At 41.8% G+C, this 22,803-nt stretch overlaps 1 protein-coding gene across 12 annotated transcripts in view; it reads left to right on the top strand.

Annotated features, from left to right (window-relative positions):
* mllt1a (MLLT1 super elongation complex subunit a) overlaps positions 1–21,079 on the top strand; it is a 78,417-nt gene extending 57,338 nt beyond the window's left edge. For 4 of the 12 annotated variants that reach the window (XM_060932515.1, XM_060932517.1, XM_060932518.1 and 1 more), the window contains exons 8-12: positions 3,500–3,611; positions 3,861–3,966; positions 9,535–9,612; positions 11,617–11,688; positions 17,135–17,351. In XM_060932515.1, coding sequence (XP_060788498.1) covers positions 3,500–3,611; positions 3,861–3,966; positions 9,535–9,612; positions 11,617–11,688; positions 17,135–17,263 — 497 coding nt within the window. In that variant the 3' untranslated portion in view covers positions 17,264–17,351. Of the gene's footprint in view, positions 1–3,499; positions 3,612–3,860; positions 3,967–9,534; positions 9,613–9,700; positions 10,246–11,616; positions 11,689–17,134 lie in introns of those variants that run through there. The other 8 variants (XM_060932519.1, XM_060932516.1, XM_060932522.1 and 5 more) reach the window with 7 other exon arrangements.
* Positions 21,080–22,803: the final 1,724 nt, after the last annotated feature.

The following is a 22,803-nucleotide window of genomic DNA, read 5'->3' on the forward strand; positions in this document are numbered from 1 at the left end:
GTCCATGTACATGTGACTTACTTTTCACAATGAGAATGCCTCGGCGATCACCTTACATAACATTGCATTACATTTAGCGGTTATTGTTTATACAAAGCTACTGAAAAAAGGACAGATTCAGCAGCATACAAAATGTGGGGGCGTACAGGGTATGAACCCTTTTCACGTGACGTCACGACAAACGCGGCCGCCATTTTGGACATGTACTACCAGTAGTTTACCACAGCCAGCATTGAGGAACGGCAGCAAAGAAAGTGTTTATTTTCAGCAAGACTTCCATCATGCCACTATATTGTTGTGCACCTGGATGTAGTAACCATCAACACACAAGGCAAGGGTTATCATTTTATCGGATCCCGGTAGATGCTGACCGACGGAGAAGATGGATAGCGGCACACCAACGCTTGTGTAGTGACCACTTTGTTGGAAGTAAGACGAATAAAATTAGCCAGAAAGGGCATTACATTGCTGTTAACATTCCATTCTAGTTTACTGTAATTATGATCTGGCAGCTATTTACACCGGATCCAGTGTAAATAGCTGCCGGAGCCAACGTCCGAGGTTCCGGAGCGCGCTCGCTCGCGGCCGGCTGGAGCCAGTGCGCTCGCTCCGGAACCTCGGACGTTGGCTCCGGCAGCTATTTACACTGGATCCGGTGTAAATAGCTGCCAGATCATAATTACAGTAAACTAGTAAATACAGTTTTCTGCATCTCGCTCCTTTTTCTTTTATGTTTGTCGCCTTCCTCGCATTCAAACCGATTTGAGCCGAAGTCCATTACATGTCCAAAATGGCGGTCGCGTTTACGAAGGTCACGTGACTGAAAAGGGTCTATACAGGTTAATCAGGGTTAGTATATATGAGTTTTTTTGTTGTTGTTGTTTTTTGTAAAGGCTTTACCCTGTTTAAAACACAAACAACAAAGAAAAAAACTCTCATATATACTAACCCTGATTAACCTGTATACCCTGTATGCCCCCACATTTTGTATGCTGCTGAATCTGTCCTTTTTTCAGTAGCTTTGTATAAACAATAACCGCTAAATGTAATGCAATGTTATGTAAGGTGATCGCCTCGGCATTCTCATTGTGAAAAGTAAGTCACATGTACATGGACTGGCATTTAATGTTGTATTTGTTCCTTTCTATTTGTTTTTTGTCTGTTCATATTCTTTTTGGGGGAGTAAAGTCAGTTTAAAAATGCCGTTAAATGCATAGGCCTATAGGCCAAGTTTAATGACCTTGAGGTTATCAGAGGTCATATGTCGTTTTACAAATGAAAAATGAATTCAGCACCCAAACATTTAACAAACAAGGCCATTTGCTAACTTCATTAATCATTTTAGTGCATTTCATTCCTTAGAAAGCTGAGAAACTGGGTTCAGCTGAGACGTTTACAGGCCCAAAGTTCAATGACCTCTAGAGGTCAACAGAGGTCAGATAGAGCTCGGCATATTGCAGATTTGAATTCGGCACACCCAAACTGACAAAATAAGACTGTTTGCCGACTTTGTCTCAAAAATGCCTTTGGGTGTCACAATTCTGGATTTTGGTACCAGTCTATGGTGGGGTTTACATTAGAGCGGATCATCAGGTTAATGTTTTTAAAACGATTCGCGTGCACACAGCAACGCCAATACACGAATCGCGTGCACACAGCAACGCCAATACACGGATACATGACTAATTAGACGGCACGTAAGTTGAAATGTGTCAGTGCGGCTCAGCGCTTCCTCCTCAGCGGCTGCGCTCCAAATCACTCCGCCCTGAACAGCGAGTGCCCTCTGGAGGGTGCGCACTCCGGCCCTGCGCAGCTCACAGAGCGCGCGAGTGAAGCGCACGAGCAGTGATTCGGGACTGAGCCGCTGTGTGTGTGATCCCAGTGCATATCGGGCATGCGCAAGTCACTCATCACTTGCAAGTGGAAGGATGGCAAGCCTAAAGGCAATCATAACTACACAATGGGCATCTTAGCATGAACAACATTAAGAATGGCAAAGCATTATATTCATACTTTTATACTCTTTAATGAAAAACAAAAAGGTGATACAAGGCGGAAACAATAGCAGGAAGTGAAGTCCGCGCCGTTTTTCAGCAGTCGCGTCACATGACCAACGTGGCATGAACAACGCCAGCGAATCAGGAAGGTGGATGTCACAGTGACGTTGTCCAATGACGACGTCAGCTAGAGCTCAGCACTGCGTTTCCTCGTATCTCAATGTTTACACTAGGGATGTCCCGATCAGGTTTTTTTGCCCTCCGATCCGATACCGATCATTTGATTTTGAGTATCTGCCGATACCGAGTCCCGATCCGATACTTCTTATAATCCATAAAAAATAAAGGCGAGGAAAGAAACGGATCCAGGATGTTCCTCATTTTTTATTTAACACCTTATTTTAACATCCAACAACTCCGTTAGCAAACAGAGCACTTACGTGAGGCAGTTTGAACAATAAATAACAAATTAAAAAAATAACCTTAAAATACCTGGCAGGAATGTAAACAAAAAAAATAAAGTGCCACAGTGCCGGTAATTTGCTTTTAAGAACGCATCTCACAGTAGTGTACAGTAATTTCAATTAAGGAAATGAACATTTTTCTTGATGAAAACAAGCATTTCTACCCTTTCAGGTTTGAGCCCGTTTCTTTTGTCATCCAACGAAAAAAAAAAAAATGATCTCATGCTTTGCTTTCCGCTTCGAACTGCTTCCGTGTTCAACTTTGCCGGCAACAGGCAGCCAATAACCAATAGCGTCTCCGCTACAAAGTGATGTCATGCCGCACGCGTTGATGTTGCTGTGTTGAGACAAGAGGCATAGCTATTGATGTGTTAAAAATGAGAATATATTATATAGATATATATCCGATCCCTGATCGGGAGGCAATGCCCGATTCCGATCGAGTCTGAAACCATGTGATCGGGCCCGATTTCCGATCACGTGATCGGATCGGGACATCCCTAGTTTACACAGCACTGGATCAGATACGAACTGGGTTGAATACGTGGGCCCTGGCGGATTCAAGTTGTTCCGCCTGTGGAGTCGTTTCCCGGCGTTTTAATGTGAACGGACAGTGCATCTGCGACGAAAACGAGACGGATACGGTCTAATGTAAACACCACCTATGATTCTGACTGTTTCTTTCTGACTGTTTTGCTTTCTCTCACTTCCAGACTTTCTTTCTCTCTCACACTTTCTGACTTGGCCCCTCCCCCGCCCCAGTGTTGGTGTCGTGAGGCTAAAGAGTATAGCTCAGTAATATCGTACCTCTATTGCAAATAAGACTTCATCATTAATATAATTTAATTATTAGTTCTCAACACTGTTTCTTGCTCGGTATCTAATCTACAGTAGCTCTCGTGTTAAACGATGTAAATCTCTCGACTTTTTAACTTTATATCACTGCACTGAGCTGCTTGACGTGAACGATAGAATGAAGTTGTTTTATGGAGGAGGAGGAGGAGGATGATGAAGAAAGTGTGTTGTGGTGTGGTGCAGGACCTCTACGCTCCATGGTGGAGACCATGCCATCCGAGGAGTCCGATGAAGACGACAGTAGCTCGGATGACGAGACGCCGGGGAAGAACAACCCCCCGAACCGTGACTCCAGGTCTCTGTTCCATTCTTTATCGTTTATTCTCTCTCTGAGTTGATCTTTAAGCCTCCGTATAGCTCATGACAAAGATAGAAAAGATTTGTTTGCGTAGTGTAAACATTTACTCGTGCTCCACTCACCGCTCCTTGTTTCTCAGTCTGTAGTAAAAGTTAACAGATTAACAGAGATTTACGAGCTGACTGATTTGGAATTCAGCCGTGTGCGTACAGTTTGAACAGCTGACCTTTGACCTCCTGTCTTTAGGCTGAGTTTAGACAGCGAGAGTGACAGCAGTGACGGACCTCACCGACCCAGCCGAGACCCACCGCCCCCCGCACCCAAACACACCTCCGCCTCCAATAATAATAAGGTGAGCTGAACCCACAGCAGCCAATCAGAGAGCTCAGTTCAACACACACACACAGCATTTACAGCTATGCAGCATTAACGGCCTCCTCAGGGTGAAAGTTCCAATCCCGGAGCTTGCTTGTCCTCATTAGAGTGTGAAGGTGAGGAGTGATTGACAGGTGACTGGAGGGGTTTCTGAAGTTTTCTCTCTCTCCGTCTGTTTCTGTCTCTTGCACACTCCCTCCCTCTGTTTGTCTCTCGTATATACACACACTTTCCATTTTTTCACTCTCTGCCTCTCTCATTGTTGCTGTGTCTCCACTTTTCTCTCACACACTCCCTCTATTTCTGTTTTTTATTATCCCACGCCCGGCAGATCTAGAAACAGGTTCCATCCGGCTGTCCGTCCATCCGGTCACGGTTTCATTTCCAGGCCATCTCTTTAAAACTACTGAAGATATCTTCATGAAACTTTGTATATATACATGTCAAGCAACCAGGGCCGCTGACAGCTTTGGCTGGGCCCGGGACAAAATGCTCTGAATGGGCCCCCCCAACAACCCCCCCGGGGCCAACACACACGCACACCTCTCTTATCCCAGTCTCTACTCACTCCAACCCTTAAATGACAGGTATTCAAAAACAGGGATGGCAATTTTCCGCCGAACGGCGGAAATCCGCCGTTTTGAATTTCAATTTTATCATTTTTGTGGAACGTCTAAATCCGTAGAGAAAAGTTTTAGGGGGGGTTAGGTACCTAACTTTTATTGCTGCTACCGAGATTAGTGTCAAATCGTATCGAAACCACATGTCTCGCGAACAACGGAAGCTTCTATATCGAGTGTAACAATGAAAATAAGCAAACGAGTCTGTGATTGGTTGCGAAGTGAAGGATTCAACCAATGCGAAAGCATGTTTCATTTCACTGGCCGCCATTTTGCCTTTAGCTAAATGTCTTGCACGAGGTTTTGAGAGCATTGTTTTCCGCGGAAATATGAAGCTTTTATCACGAGATCAAGAAGCATCGGTGGCTGAAATTGACAAAAATGTCAAGAACAAATTTCGTTGGGATTGGCTACAGCGGACAGTTACTACGAAAGTGAAACTTGGAAAAAAGACTTTGAACCAACTGCTGTGCTTTAAGTTTGAAGTGACATTGAACTCCATAATGTGCATTGTAAATATGCCTGGGGCAGTCAGAGTAAGTTGTCTTTTTTTCTATTAACTTTAGATACTTACTTATTTTTATCATATATTTTTCACACAATATACATGTAAAATGGCTAGAAAATAGGTAGAAGAGGCTAAAAAGGCTAAAGCTTCAGGGGGGCTCCGCCCCCCTGAACCCCCCGTTCGGAGTTTCAGCTGAAATAAAATTTTCCTGTTGCCATCCCTGAAAAACCATTCAACCGGTCAACAACCATTTCATTTTAGCATTTCGACATTTTTACAGTTTTAACATTTTAACAAAAAAAAAGCCCAAAACCAGCAACCTCATACATATTGTGATCCTGTGAAGTAATCTCCAATTTCACTGAATCTTCCCCCCTGTACTGTAACGGAATAAGCGGTTACTGTTATTTTGTATCCTTTAACCGAACGCCATTAAATGTATTCCGTTACGCCCCAAGCCTGCATGCGACAGCCCCCGCAATGCCTTCCTAAACTCGTGGATAGTCACGCGATTGGGGTGCTCTTGAAGGAGCAGCGATGGATGGGGGATTTCGGGCAGGGCTGGGGGCGAATGTGGTATACTGTGCGTGCGTACTGTCCAGTGCGAAAAGCAGAGAACAACACACCGCTCGAGAAACGGCGGGATATGATTGCGGCCTAATGTGAATATTCTTAGCTTCAATCAGATATATGAAACACAATGTTATTAAGCCGTTGTGGTTATGAAATGATTCAATGCCCTGTGCGTTTGATATGGTGTTCAGTGTGTTCACTCTCCCCTCGTTTGTAACATGAATTGCGTGCCGCGCGTGCCTTGGTTGGGGTTACTTTACAGGGCTGGAAAAAGTTGTCTGTGTTTTACCTGGCTCAGCTGCCCCACTGCCTTTGCTAGTACCTGCTGCATCATCTGAATCTTTTTTTTTTTTTTTTTAAATATTTATGCAGTGAGCCCCTGAGTCTCTTGGTTTCTTCCTTTCTTTTTCTCCTTTTCTTTTCTGTGCTCCTGACTTGTGCATGTTGGCAAATGGCACGCACGCTGATTGTCGAAGCGCTATGATCGAACGATGTCGTTTTTTCCCCCTTAATCAAAGAGTCAGACCAAACCATTTTTGCATTAGGGGTGGTAGGGGGTTCTTGACGCCTTTTTCAAAGACAATAAAGGCAAAAGATCTAGAAATCATTTATTGAATGCAAATATAGCACATTTCTCCCCCAAATCAACACACTTTGAAATGAAATAAAATTTAATTTAATCGCATCTTCATGAGAGCCCAGTTCTGGGCCCCCCCATTCCTGGGCCCGGGACAACATACCCGTTTGTCCACCCCCGTCGGCGGGCCTGCAAGCAACCTGTGTACTGGTGCCTTTTGCTATTTTGGATTTTTGAAAAAAAAAAAAAAGTATTTCTCAAATTTTTACATTTCAAAAATATATGTATAGATTTTGACTTGTTTTCTAAGAGCAGTGTTAGTTTCTGGAGCATATATCCAAAATTATTCATGATACGGATTTGAAACTTGGTATACATATTAACAGGGTGGCACAGATGTGCCTCTTTATACGAAGAAATTTAAATTTTTCATGTTTCTGTGGAAACAATTTCAGACTTGGTCTGTCAGGTTAACATACCTGCCAAGGTCAATCAATAAAACTGGATTGAAAGTGTGTTTTTGGTCTGCTGGTTGTGGTCTGTGGGGGCGCATGCGCGCCGGGTTGGGGTGAGGTTGACGCGGGGGGGTACTCATTGTAAAATTGTACTCATAAAATTTTTTCAAGGTTGGCAGGTATGGGTTAAGGGGTGTTCACACGGCAACTTTTACTCCGGTGTAGCACCGGGGCCGCCCCGGTAGAGCGTTCACACGGTACAAAGTTATACCGGTGTCGCCCCTGAAAGCTGCTTAAACCGGTGCAAATCTAACCCTGCTCGGGAGGTGGTTTAAGAAATTTACTCCGGAGTAAATGCTAGTTTGCGGGGCAGCACCGATATAAAATGGGACGTCTGAACGCTACAGGGGTAGACTCGCTACGCGTGAGGAGAGTTGATTACATACAGGCATTGCATAATTCGCATCCTGGTATTTTGCGCTTCCAAAATGGCGAATATCAACAACAGAACTGCGTGTCTTCCAGTGTTGCCAGATTGGGCGGTTTTAAGTGCGTTTTGGCGGATTTGAACATATTTTGGGCTGGAAAACATCAGCAGTATCTGGCAACACTGGTGTCTTCATCCATGTTGTTTTCCCGGCGCTTGATGATGCCATGACAACCGGGAAAAGGAAGTACATTTTCACGCATGCGCATATTTCATTTCCGCATTATTACTATCGTATAGCACGGTCGCAAAATCTGCCGTGTGAACGCAAGTGGGGCTGCACCGGTGCTAACACGCTTCTCTCTAGTAAGCCGGTTTGTGATGTGTGAACGCGCCACAAAATTTACACTGGTGTAAGATATATCGCAACAAAATGCATCGGTGCAGCATCGATGCAAATATGTGCCGTGTGAACACCCCTTTAGTCTTATGGTGATGATACACGGGGCAACTTTTTGGGCAATGTTGCCGAGCAATGTTGCTGGGCAATTGCGTTTTGACTCTTTTCTATTGAGATTGGGCAACATTGTTTCTTTCTGAATGGTTTTGATAATCTCTGGCAACTTTTTGAGATAAGCCAATCAGAACGCGAGTATCGAGTCATGTGACCTCCGGTGAGGTTCGGATCAGAAATTTCAAACAAATATGGCGGCCGCTCAGTGTCAGTGGAGTGAAGAGATGGAGAGACTCCTCATGTGTTTTTACGCCGCTAAGTTATTTTAATATTCTATATGGAGGAATTTACCTCTGAGCAATTCCAGCGTTATGGACGTGACACTTGAACTCAAAATGGCAACAAATGACCCAGTGCATGCTTTATTGTCTCCCAGTATTTAAACAGGTGTTGCATATTTTAAGGCTGTACCATACTGGAGAAGTGATAGAACAAGAACAATTCCCATAGTACATCTAGGGCATGCCAGGAAACGCCAATAAAAGATGCGTTATGGATGTGACAGAAAAAGTATCACTTTTCTTGGGTGACTGTACATTTTTATCAAACTCTGTGAAATCGTAAACCTAATGTCGAAATGGAGATATCCGTTTGATAGAGGGGTCCAAGGTGAATATTAAAAAATCTTTGTTTAAAATATTTTGTATTTCATGCAGAGTTTCGGAAGGAAAAGTCAGCGTTATGGATGTGACGAAATTCCGTTATGGATGTGACGCGTCTGAAATAGACATGGCATATGTTTAGAAAATCAGCAATTTAACCACCATAACCCTTTGAAAAACTCTCTAAATATCAGCTAAAACTATCAAAGTTCTTCAATAATATTTAGGATGGCTATTGTTTTGCTGTTTTGTGGATTTTAGCATACATTTCTGTGGCTTGTGGCAATAATATAGAATTGTACATGATCAAAGTTGATTTTAGCTTGGGTTTTACATTATAAGAAAAAGACTGACAGTGACATATTAGGTTGGTTACAAATTGGTTCAACTTATTCACATCTGTAAAATACAGGCCTAGGTGATATCTCTGGGAGTGGTTTTGATGTATTACATGTTGCTTTATTTTTGCATGGTGAGGTTGACATTTACATGGAATTGCCCCTCACCAAAGCTCTAAAAAACAACAGACAGCTTGATTAAATGGTCACAGCAAAAATTAAGACTTTTTTTTTTAGCTAACTGTAAACTGCCGTTGCTAACTGTTGTTGCCCATTGTTAGTTGCCCTGAAAAGTTGCCCTGTGTCTCACCTAGTTGCCCGTTGCCAGCAACATTGCTCGGCAACATTGCCCAAAAAGTTGCCCCGTGTATCATCACCATTAGGGTTTGGTTTGGTTTCCGGAGCAGAACTTGAAACTATGAGTGGTACGGTCTTGAAAGTTGGTGTGTTTTGATTAAGTAATGTTTGTGTGCCTTTTGATACTAAGAAATGTGAGAGATTTTAATTTTTAGCTCAGCTGGACCAAAGGTCCGGTTGGTTTATGCCATGGGTCTCTGCAAAGAGGTAGAGCTGGTTTCCTGGAGCACAACTTAAAAAATGTGACAAATAATATCTTGAAACTTGGTATATAGGGCGGGGGATATAGATGACTGTCTTCTTGTCTCTCTATTTTCCTCAGTGTCTCTCTTGCTCTTTCTGCCCGTCTCTTTTCCTCTCATGTTCATATATTTACTTGTCTCGCTCTTGTTTTTCATTTATTTCTCTCGTTTTTTTTGTCTTTATTACCATGAATGTTAGGTTACTGATTTATATCTAAAGTACCAGAGCCCGAGTGAAGAGCTAGGATCAGTAACAAAATGAAAACAACGAGACGATTTAATTCCAAAAACAGTTTTATTGCATTTAGAGCATTTCTCTGCTTGTTGTTCAGGTGACGGGGAGGAAAAGTCCAGACCCGTGTCTGAGGCAGGAGAAGGTTGTGAAGAAGGGCTACGACAAGGTAGGAAGGGTAAATCCACATTTTTCTTCAGCACTTTACACTTTGCTTAAATTGTATAAATGACATTTTAACTTTTTTTTTTCCTTCTTCACTTCAGCCGTGATGAGATCCTTAACAAGCCCCTTTTACACACCATTTAGAATCGCAGACTGTTTTTACGTCACACCTGGGGGCACATTTGCATGTTATTTGCATACTCTACTCTGATTGGTCAGTGGCTTTAAATTAGCATACAGTACAACGCACAAGATGAAGGCGGAGACGTTCTCTTCGCTTGACAAAACTGACTTTTTGGTAAAATCCTTACAGAATACATCTCTCAGGACGACAAAATGATTTGTTTTTTTGTTTTGTTTTAAACTGTTTCACGTATTTTAAAATAAGTCTCTATAAATGACTTGCGTTAATCCCTTGAACACAAACTGCAGCATAATGGAGTGAATTTTATCCGTTTTCAGTCAAATGAAGCTCAGCATCCACAAAAATTGAACCTAAATCCTAAAAACCCGTCTGTTAGAACCGATTTTTATTCTTTATTTTGTATGCAGTGAGCTGTACGCTTGCGAAACAGCTTATTCATGATTAATGTGCAATATAGACACTCTAAAAGATGATTATAAGGAAAACGAATCAGATTTTATCTTCTAAATTGTAATAAAATGGCAACCAAATAAAAATAATAATTGTCTGGAGTAATACGGACTGTTTAAATTTAATAGAAAAATGTTTCCATTACTTTCCTTTATATTACAATTTTATCAGCTTGTCAAGCATTTAAAAAAAAAAAACTTTGATGGCTAATTATAATAAAATACAGCATAAATTATTATATAAAATTATACATAATTTATTATTTTTTGAATTTATTATTTTGAATTGAATAAATTCTGATTATTTATTCACTTATTATTTGATTATTTATTTATTATTTTGATTGAATAAATTATTTATTCAATTTATTATTTTTAAATTGTAATAAAATGGCAACCAAATAAAAATAATTGTTGTTAAATAATAAAATGCAGCATAAATTATATAAAATTATACATAATTTATTATTTTTTGAATTTATTATTTTGAATTGAATAAATTCTGATTATTTATTCACTTATTATTTGATTATTTATTATTTTGATTGAATAAATTATTTATTCAATTTATTATTTTTAAATTGTAATAAAATGGCAACCAAATAAAAATAATTGTCTGGAGTAATACGGACTGTTTAAATTTAATAGAAAAATGTTTCCATTACTTTCCTTTATATTACAATTTTATCAGCTTGTCAAGCATTTAAAAAAAAACTTTGATGGCTAATTATAATAAAATACAGCATAAATTATATAAAATTATACATAATTTATTATTTTTTTCAATAAAAAAAATCTGGCTTTTTTTTTTATTAATTAAAATATGCACTTCAAAAACTACTTGCATAAACTACATGGACGCTGTAAGAAATAAGTCTTATTAGTTCACTAAATTACATTAATAATGCGATATATTTGGAAACAGCAACACGTTACGTAACCCTGATTTTAAAGACCAACCCAAATGCTGCTTCTCGACAACGCAAAATGTGAGAATTTGTCGTCGTGTTTATAAAGCAGCTTATTTCGTTATTTATTGAAGTAATTTTATTAATTTTTATTTACAGAGTGACTAATAATACCTTTTTAGAAATGCTCTTGCCGTGACACAGCCTCAGGTGCTGACATGGCATTTATAAATAATAATAATAATAATAAATCACTCCCTCACTCGCAAAATGTGCCTCTGTTAGCAAGCTAATTTATGTGTGGTTAATTAATGAATAGTAATAAGCATTGTGATTTGGCTACTGTTTATGAATTTTTATAATTAAAATAGAGGCAAGATTAGAAGAATAAAATCAGTTGGATATTTGTTATAAATCAAGCCTGACTGATCCAGATGTTGATAAATCCAGTCAGCAGCGATGTGTGATGTGCTTACTCGTGTGTTTTTTTTTTTTTTTTTCTTTCTCTCTCTCAGGCTTACACAGAAGAGTTAGTGGACCTCCATCGCAGATTAATGGCACTGAGAGAGCGAAATGTCCTCCAGCAGGTGTGTGTGAGCGAGAGAGAGAATATTTGAATACCTGGTTAAAGGTTTGAGGCAGCAGTATTGAAACACTGAGCTCTTTGTTCAGATATTAGTTATACCCCACGTCCACGTGAACACACTGAAGTCGTATAATGTCTGGCACTGTGTGGTGGTGTGGTAGACATTAGAGAGGGGCTGAAAATCTCACGAGGTTTTTATGCACCGTGAAGCTAACGGTGCAAGAGAGCGAGAGAAGCTGGAGACGGAGCGAGTATTTATATCTGCTAGACGGGTTTTTTGTTTTGTTTTTTTAAATCCATTAATCACGAGAGTGAGAGAACAGAAATTAACCAGTTTCATGAATGTTCCACATGTTAAATGTAACTATAAGAGGATTAAAAAAAAAGTATGACTAGGGCTGCTCGATTATGGAAAAAAAAATAATCACGATTATTTCAGTCAATATTGAAATCACGATTATTCAAACGATTTTTTGAAGCAATGCATTTATTCAGCATTTCTCTTTAAAACAAAAAACCCTCTTTGTTATTGATCATTTACGTTCACCTTTCTTTCAAACTGAAAATAAATATAGTCTAGAAAAACTTAAGTTTGCGATGTATAAAACAAAATAAAAATATTCTTTTGACATAAGACAGAGAAAAACAAATGTACATAGGCTGCATGTCTTTGGCTAAATAATATCCGATGGATGCTGTGAGTGCGTTGTGCCTCTCCGAACTCGTGGCATTGTAGAGTGGCTGAAATGGATGGCTGCATTGTCTTGCTGGTTGTGGCGGCATCGGCTTTATCTTTTTGTTTGTTTTTTATTGTTTCGTCGTGAATAACTTTATGGCTCAGTTTCAGGTGGTTCAAGAGGTTTGTAGCGTTGCCAAGAGGCGCAGGTACTACCTTATTGCAAATCTTACACACGGTGCGCTTCTGTTCCACGTCGGATTCTTCGAATCCAAAGTGATCCCATATTACAGACGTTTTTCGTTAGCCTGGGCCCGCCCATCCTAAGTGTGACGCAGCACGAGGGCCTGTTGCGAACTTAGTCTGGCAAGGCAAGCTATCTCCAGCTCTTCCAAGCTCCCGAAAAATCGGGAGCCAATCAACTTTGAGCATCTCCAACGGCCCTGGGTAGAGACGTGTTCAAGGCAGTGATGTAGTAGAACTGCGACCGGAAGCCATAGATTGTTTACAGAATCTATGCCGGAAGCGCTTCATTCACTAGAAACATTATGAACGTGGAGCAGCGGCAAGCCTTTGACACAGCGGTAGATGCTGTATTGAAAGCATTCAACGGGAAGTTCTCATTGAAAACGGAGCAAAGAGCAGCCCTGGAGGTATTTATCTTCTTCCTGTTACTCAAGCAGTTTCCGTCGCGTCACATACGTCAGAGGAAAGAGTGATGTGATTGGTTTAAGCTTCATCACAGCCTTTTCTGGCTTTGACCAGTAGCAAACTGAGGCATTTCAGGGAGGCGGGTCAACCACGCGCTTTGGGAAACGGTTGGGCTTAATATCTTTGCCAGACCAAATGCTCGCAGAGCTTTGAAGTTGCATTAGCCAGACTAGTTTTTCGTCCCTTTTTGTCAACCAACCGATTCTGCCCTCCTTCTGTCATCTTGCGAGCCTACCTCACGCCAAACAATTCACAATCTCTCCTCCTTTCAGCTGCGTGAGTGGAGAGCCATAGAGAGACACACACACACACTGCTTCCGCCGCGTTAGTGTTGTCGGCAAGTCTGCGCAATGTATTGCGTGTGCACGCGCGTCCCCGACAAATGGCAAAATAATCGTTTCAACTCGATTATATGAATTTTGAGATCGTTTGACACACAAATCGAAATCGTGATCAAAATTCGATTAATTGCACAGCCCTAAGTATGACTCATCTTTCTTTCATAACTCAAACTGTAATTATCGCTAAACTGCTGTGGTTTAGGAGGAATGATGCTTTCAGGATGAACCTTTGGGATCATCAGAGCAACTCTACTTCATCACACCACTCCAGTGTTGATTAGTTTTCTGTAACGGCAGAGATTCAGTTACTGAGAGCTTTCTGAGGAAATGGAAGATCACTGCACTCTGATCTTATACCTCTACAGCCGTGCTGAAGGTATGATTATTAGGCATGTAACAATTCACCAAGTTCTCGATTCGATTTTCCCACGATTATTTTTTTGGGGGGGGAAAATTAAACCAAAATATTATTACAAAAAAATGCAACGTTTTTATTTACTTTATCAGCTTAAATTTTCCATTTAAGTTTTTTTCATTTTCTTAATAACCCACAATAATAATTTTTACCCACATTCGTAAAGGTTGAAGTAAAATATAATACCTTATTAGCTAAAATATTCCTTTTATTAAAAAAAAAACCATAATAACACAAAGGACTTTTGTTTATAAACTTTGAACATTTGTACTGTCTCTATCTGCTTCTCTTTTCTTTTTCTTTCAGCCGTCCGTAAAAAGAGAGCTCTAATAGCCCCCAAGCTTAACTACGTCATCACTTGTTTACTGCAGTGCATTGTGGGGCATAGCCAGGCTCGGTAGTTGAGCGATATATCGGATGTTAGATTAATTTTACGTGAGGGTGATGTGAGAGGAGCGATTCTGTCGTGGAAGACAATGAAATTGGTGATTTAAAGAGGTGGAGAACATGTCGAGGGTTTACAGCAGGAAAATCGGAATCCAAATCGAGCTTGGTGAGACGGTAAGAGTCTCGACCGAGTCTATCATACTGTACAACATCACGTCTCAGAATGTCTTGTTTCTGAGGACGTATATTGCACCAGCTAAACTTTATCGAGAAAACAGATCTATTTGCATATCGGGAATTGGCGCGGAGCAGCGCTCTTACGGGGAGGTTCGTGGGCGAGTAACGGTCCGAGTGATTTTAATCAAATAAAACTTGATATCAGGAAACATTACAAAAAAAAATCCTTTGGAAACCCGTTGCGCTGCTGTATCATGTTCAGTATAAATGCATTTACTTCAATAAATGCTGCTAGCGAGGTATACTGAACGTTATACAGACCTGAAAGAGAACCCTTGGTGGTTTGGGAGTTTTATCAGTCCGACAGGCTCGTTCAGCTGCCGAGTGCTTCGGTACGTTTAGAGCCAAAGGCCGAAGAATGCTTCTGTGTTTTACAGGCTTTGGAATATCGCTAGTTTCAGACGATGAACAGTGTCGATTGTTATAATCTTCTACAACCGAAGGCCGTTCCGCAGACCATGGAAATATTGCTGGGTGACAGTTTAAGTCCGTCTTTTTCCCACCAGAGAAATGTAACCTACAAACGCTCGTCCATTTCGATTCAGTTTGAAGGTTTTTGTTGTGGATTAAACTTATCCATTTCTTTCTTCTCGACTGGCAGCTGATAAAAGCTCAAATTCGGTGTTCTCTTTTACCCTGTCCACACTAGGGATTTTGTACCGATACGAAACTACTTTTGTACCGCAACACCTGTCCACACTAGCAACTATACCGGTACTGTAGCGGTATAACTGTATCGGTACGAAACCCACAAATGTATGGGTACAGTATCGGTACTGTAGCGCTTCGCTGTAGTGTGGACAGATGAAGCGGTTCTGTATCGATACAAATATAATGCGCAAGCTCAATGAACCATTCCTACGTCTTCCGGGTTATTCATACAATACAATACGCCCGTGCTTTCCAGCTGTAAATAAAACGTCAAAATGGCTCAAAATGACCGTGGATCAAAGAAAGGGAGGGGAAGAGAAGGAAAGAGGGAGAAAGTGAGAGAGGAGAAAGGGAGATTCGTTTTCTTTGTTCCTTTCTCAACTGCCTCGCACGTTTTATACGATTCAACTGAATAAATGACCACCAGAAATACAGACTGTACATTGACAACAAAAAGCGCACACACGTTGTTTCATCCGCCATATTCTTGGAAGGAAGTTACTCGGTAACCACGGAAACATTTCGCGCACGCGCATTTCAACTTCCGTGAAAGAAAACCGCAAACGTTTCTCGCTAGTGTGGACAGATGCACTAAACTGTACCGGTATACTTTGTATCGATACAGTTACACCACTTTCGTACCGGTATAAGTGTGAACACAGCATTTGTTGTGGAGACACCGTAAGGCACACAGCAGCTCACTTTAGGCGGCATGGTTAAAACCGTTTAGACCGAACAATGCAGTGTTTAACGAAGGCGAAAGTAAACAATACGGCAGAGCCGACCCCGGGTATCACCCATAATGCACTGCGGTAGGTAAACAAGTGATGTAGTAAGGGGTTAGGGTCATTTCTTGTTAAATCTGTTTATACAGTCAGTCATGTAACAGCTCTTTCATTTTAAGTTCAAAGTGTTTGTCATGTGCACAGTAAGGACGTGTCCTCTTGCACAATGAAATTCTTTGCTGTCCACCATGAATGCCAAATACAAATAAACAAATAGGCGGAAGAAATGATACAAAGTAAAGGCAATGTAGTGCAAAATAGGCAAAAATAAGGCAATGATCGGACGTAGCAGCAAAAAAGGGCAGCAATGTGCAAACAAATGTAAACAGTCAAGGACAGTTTACAGGGAGGTCGTCCATGGTGGTAGACTCCTGTCAGCTGTTCAGGAGTCGATAACCTGTTTGTTTTTGCAGCATTAGAGCTGTTACTTCGTCCTACAGTGAAGTCACGTGCAATCCTGCTATTGTAAGTCATTACAGCGCCCTCTTCTGTCTAAGCAATGCAATTTACAGCTAGGATTTTTTTTTTTTTGAGTCCGTCAACAATTTGTATCGCGATTTATCAACGCATCGTATATCATTACATGCCTAATGATTAAACAATACAGCAGCGGCTCTGAGAGATCTTTTGTTTAACGGATGTCACTATTGCCTCGGTCACAACCGGCCGTACCATACGTGCTCCTATGACCGGTCTACGTGCAAGAAACGCACGGAGGGCGCGCGTGTGACGTGCTGATTTTCGAGCCGTAGACTGGCCGCAGAGGTTCTTTGTCATGTCAAACAAACTCTACGGGCGCTTACGTTTTTTTCAGGTTGCAAGACAAACTTATGGCCAACGTGCGTCTTTCTCCACGAACAAAAAAACCGCAGCGATTTGGGGAAACGGCAAAAATCGCACGGCCAAAAAATCGTACGTCCGGTTGTGACCTAGGCTTATGGCGTTCGCAGTTACCCTCAGTGCAGTGTGTTTGTAACAATGCAGCATTGGATTCCCGAGCTAAACCCGTAATTGAGTGATCTTGTCATGCAAATAGTTTTTTTTTTTTTTTTTTTTTTTTTAACCTGAAATTTAGAATTTTTATTAATTCCTTTTTAAAAGCCTTTCCAATTTGTGACCTTCATTACAGCTTGTAGAACACGACACAGTTTATGGATAATATGGAGACCCTGTTGTTGTTGTTGTTTTTGTAATCGTTATAAAGTGTACGTTTGCGAGCTGATCGGATTCTCTGTCCTGCGCAGATTGTGAACCTGATCGAGGAAACGGGCCACTTCAACGTCACCAACACCACATTCGACTTCGACTTGTTCTCTCTGGACGAGTCGACCGTGCGCAAACTGCAGAGCTACCTCGAGGCCACGGCCACGTGACAGGAAGCGGGGCAGGTCCGAGGGGGGGGCGGAGCTTGCCCTCATTCTCCGCACCGGGCTTGAGGGTGGGCTCAAAGGCGTAGCTGGTGGGGGAGGAAAAAAGGAAAGCAGTGGCGTGAACAAAATCCACAGCGACATGTCGTGAAGACGAAGAGGCGGAGACGGAGAGAGTGAAGTGATGACGTCGGAGCGGCGCTTCCCGTCGAAGTGATGATGTTCCGGGAGCTGTGTGATGAACAGCTCGGCTGTCCTCTTGCTTTTCAGTTTGCTCACAATGCAAACCACAGCCTGCAAAAGTGTGCGTGTGTGTGTGTGTGTGTGAGAGAGAGAGAGAGGAGTGTGTCCTGTCCTTTTCATGCTTCCTTCACTACTCTTCCTCCAGCACTTGAGCGTTCGTCCTGAAAGTAGCCATGCTCTGACATCCTGCTCTTTTTTAATATTTTTTATTTTTGTACAGAAGTATTTTTGATGGACGGAGACAAGAGAGAGAATGTGCGAATGTCTGTTTTTGTCGCCTAGGGCTAGCGCTTAGTGCCTTTTCCCACCAACCAGCCGACTGCCTGTGTTCGAGAGCAGATTTGAAAGCGTCGTGTGGCCCTCGGTGTTGCTAACGAAGCGCGCACACACCCACGCATCCTCCTTTCTCCATGCCTCACGCCTGCAAAACTAGTGTTTCCCTCCGACTGTGTCCTCTTTAAACCCGGAGATCAGCGTCTCCCGGTTTTTCGCCAGTGAGTATTAACGACTGTGTTTGCCAAGTAGGCCTTTTAGAGACTCCTTGAATATTGTACATAGAGGCGTACAATGCGTGGAAGTATTCGGGGATCATGGTGGGCTTTTGTTAGTTTTTTCAGCGTTTTTCGTTTTGTCATGTCGACATCATGCTTAATCAGGAAGAGAGCGAGAGAATCATTGGGAAAAGGACGTGAGGTCTAATGGCGAAGTGCAGACGTCCAGAGAGGCCGGGCTGTCCGTAAAACGACGTCTCGTGAGCCCGAGATCGTCGATGTGAAATGAATTTGGTTACCATTTTAATAAATGGAACCGAATGGTGGGCGCCTAAATTTTTACACCTAGGCACTTTGAGCTGATAATCAGCGTTGCTTACTACGTTGCTTGAATTGAACCAAATGGTTCGTTTAAAATTGCATACGTCAATGCGTTTAAGATTTTACATGAGCGTCAGTTAACTTTTTTAATTTTTCTTAATTATTTTGATGAGTTTTAATTTGAGAGCTCCGAGATGCAACAGAATCCGATATCGGAAAACGACATGGTAGGTGGAGGTAAAATTCGCCACGACGGCTAATGGGCAACTATTATAAGGTAGTTGCTATGGTTACGTCTTGGTGGGCGGTCCTTCTCCATTCGCCATGTAGCTTTTAATTTGTATTCAATTAATACTGTAATGTCTGTCGTTGAACGGTGCGTCAACGAAGCGTAGAAATACTGGTTGTTGATGCTCGTTGTCATGGTTACATGTCAGAAACGAGCATCTTCTGCTGAACAATTCAGGTTAATTAATCGAAGTGAGTCGAGGCTGCCTCAAATCGCACTCTGTAACCTCATGAAATTCTTTACATGCAAATGTAGTAAATAGTTTTTGCAGGCGAGACGTTTATTTCAAGCGTTTACGACCGTACAGACGGAGACAGACGTGACGCTACGGTTCAGGATTTCGGCGACGACGGGACATTTGAGTAGAGGTTTTCTAGGAGACGCTAAAGCGACGATTTGTTTAAATGATTCCTTTGATTTGGTTCGAATGATTCCTGGAACGTGTGGTCTGACGTTTTACTGATGACCCACAAGGTAAAGAATAGTTGTGTGTTTGTTTAGAGGCATTACAAAAATTCTAATGAATCACGGGGAAAAAAGGAAGTCACCGAGATCGTTGGTCGCTCTCATATGATGTGTACAGGGCTGATACAGTTAGCAAGAGTCACATGTTATTTATGATTTACATTTAATCAGCTTTATAAGCTATCTATAGCTACTTAAACCTTTCTCGTTGCTGGACAAGCCACGCCCACAAGAAACACAAATGACTCGTCAGTCACTCATTTGAACAGAGGGTGAGGCTACAAATCCTGCCTCTTCTGTACTTTTTCCTGTACACTCGACGGTTATGTATACTCCAGGTAGGGCAACTACTGTCCTAAGTTGTGCACTAGTGTGTGATTTGAGACGCAGCTCGATACTGATGAACACTTTACACATCCAGCGTTCGGTAGGAAGAAGTTATGTTATGAGGAAGTAGTTGTGATTTGAGGATATGCAGACATGCAACCTCTCTGGACGTCCGCAATGAAGTCGTTATGTTCACATCCCCTTAAAGAGCAACGAGATTTTTTTTCCCTCCTCCTCCTCCCTTCTTTTTCCCCTCTTCACTTTGGCTCTCGTGTTTGTCTTCTTTATTCTCCACGACTGGCATTCGGCTTTCTAATGCTAATAGCTTTAAGTGGCTCTACAGCCCCCACGCCCTTTCCTTGTGTGTGTGTGTGTGTGTGTGTGTGTGTGTGTGTGTGTGTGTGTGTGGTTTGAAGTCATGATTGGCTGTAGTACCTTTTCCCATCACTGTACTTTTTTTTGTTTGTTTTTAAGATTTAAAAACTTAACTGTGTGTGTCTGAGTGAAAAGAGAGGTGTGTGCATCATTCAGTCCTCTATTGTGCATGAACTTTTGACTCCCCCAAGTCCGGGTTCATGAACTCTTTGACCGGACACTTTGAATCATAAAAAGGGGATAAGTCATGGGGGGGGGGGGTCCAGAAGTGGGCGGAGCTACTTGGAGTTTGATTGACGTCTCTGAGAAGTGACCTGAGACCAGTCAGCGTGCGTTATGATTTTTTTTTTTTTTTTTTTTTTTTTTAAATTTGTATACCTCTGCACTTTTTTTGGCTGTGGTGACTCGAGTACTTAATTATCTGAACTGTATTTTTAAAGAAAATTTATACGATATTTACATGCAATATGCTTTTAATTGTTTTTTGTTTGTTTGTTTGTTTTGTTTCCTATCACTATTATTTCACGTCGGCATGTTTGTGACTGCAGGTTAGGCCCCGAGACTGTTATTTGTTGTTTTTGTTGTTGTTATCTTCCTGCGGCGCCTCAGAATCCACTACGAGCCTCGAAGAGCAAAACTTTTCCTCGAGTGACGGAGCAAATGCCGCTGCCACCGCCGCACTGTGCACCGCTCATCCGTATCTACTTGTTTGAAGTATCCTGAAGGAGCATTAAACACTAATCATCACTTTTCACGTTCATACGGACTTCACTTTCCTAAAGGACACGCAGCATGGGATTTGAACTCGCGACCTTCTGATGTCACTTCCCTTCACCGTTTCCGTCTACACGTGTGTACAGTAAACATTCTGGACGTTTTTCTCTCATCAGTCACTGTAATGGTTGCTCCTTCATCTCCAGACGCTCTCAGTGCATCATGGGATATCGCTCAGAGACTGAGAGAGAGTTTTCTCTTGCCACTCAGTGCTGGTATGTTTGTATTTGGGGATTAAACATGTTCGGACAATGTGTTTTGTTTGTTTTTGTTTGTTGGTTAAAAAAAAAAGACGGCCGCATGGAACAAAGTCGCAGCTTTGTTGGGAACTCAGTGCCACCATGTGGTCATTTAATGCAAGCGGGACGCACGAGGATGAACGATGTTACCTTTGTAATGGTTTTTTTCGCATAAAAAGTCATGATTTAATAAACTCATCGAGTCGTGTACTCGTTCAGTGTTTCCGCTCGTCCTGTTCACACTCCCTCATGTACGTGGTGGACTTAAGCATACAATAAATACGTTTTCTGAGTGTAAGGCGTCAATTACTGGCTTGTTTTGGTGGATTTAAAAAAAAGTATTATTATTTTCATGTTTGACAAGCCATTAGTTTAGCATTTTGTTTCAGATTAGGGCTGGGTGATGCGATTTGGTTATTATAAACTTTTCTGAGATCATTGATATATATATGCACGCGCGCGCACACACACAGTGGGGGGAAAAAAGTATTTAGTCAGTCACCAGTTGTGCAAGTTCTCCCACTTAAAAAGATGAGAGAGGCCTGTAATTTTCATCATAGGTACACTTCAACTATGAGAGACAGAATGGGGGGAAAGAATCCAGAAAATCACATTGTAGGATTTTTAAAGAATTTATTTGCAAATTATGGTGGAAAATAAGTATTTGGTCAATAACAAAAGTTCATCTCAATACTTTGTTATATACCCTTTGTTGGCAATGACAGAGGTCAAACGTTTTCTGTAAGTCTTCACAAGGTTTTCACACACTGTTGCTGGTATTTTGGCCCATTCCTCCATGCAGATCTCCTCTAGAGCAGTGATGTTTTGGGGCTGTCGCTGGGCAACACGGACTTTCAACTCCCTCCAAAGATTTTCTATGGGGTTGAGATCTGGAGACTGGCTAGGCCACTCCAGGACCTTGAAATGCTTCTTACGAAGCCACTCCTTCGTTGCCGGGGTGGTGTGTTTGGGATCATTGTCATGCTGAAAGACCCAGCCACGTTTCATCTTCAATGCCCTTGCTGATGGAAGGAGGTTTTCACTCAAAATCTCACGATACATGGCCCCATTCATTCTCTCCTTTACACGAATCAGTCGTCCTGGTCCCTTTGCAGAAAAACAGCCCCAAAGCATGATGTTTCCACCCCCATGCTTCACAGTAGGTATGGTGTTCTTTGGATGCAACTCAGCATTCTTTCTCCTCCAAACACGACAAGTTAAGTTTTTACCAAAAAGTTCTATTTTGGTTTCATCTGACCATATGACATTCCCCCAATCCTCTTCTGGATCATCCAAATGCTCTCTAGCAAACTTCAGACGGGCCTGGACATGTACTGGCTTAAGCAGGGGGACACGTCTGGCACTGCAGGATTCGAGTCCCTGGCGGCGTAGTGTGTTACTGATGGTAGCCTTTGTTACTTTGGTCCCAGCTCTCTGCAGGTCATTCACTAGGTCCCCCCGTGTGGTTCTGGGATTTTTGCTCACCGTTCTTGTGATCATTTTGACCCCACGGGGTGAGAGCTTGCGTGGAGCCCCAGATCGAGGGAGATTATCAGTGGTCTTGTATGTTTTCCATTTTCTAATAATTGCTCCCACAGTTGATTTCTTCACACCAAGCTGCTTCCCTATTGCAGATTCAGTCTTCCCAGCCTGGTGCAGGTCTACAATTTTGTTTCTGGTGTCCTTTGACAGCTCTTTGGTCTTGGCCATAGTGGAGTTTGGAGTGTGACTGTTTGAGGTTGTGGACAGGTGTCTTTTATACTGATAATGAGTTCAAACAGGTGCCATTAATACAGGTAACGAGTGGAGGACAGAGGAGCCTCTTAAAGAATAAGTTAGAGGTCTGTGAGAGCCAGAAATCTTGCTTGTTTGTAGGTGACCAAATACTTATTTTACCGAGGAATTTACCAATTAATTCATTAAAAATCCTACAATGTGATTTCCTGGATTCTTTCCCCCCATTCTGTCTCTCATAGTTGAAGTGTACCTATGATGAAAATTACAGGCCTCTCTCATCTTTTT

The sequence above is a fragment of the Neoarius graeffei genome, chromosome 10, assembly GCF_027579695.1.
Source record: "Neoarius graeffei isolate fNeoGra1 chromosome 10, fNeoGra1.pri, whole genome shotgun sequence".
NCBI classification, from domain to species: Eukaryota; Metazoa; Chordata; class Actinopteri; order Siluriformes; family Ariidae; genus Neoarius; species Neoarius graeffei.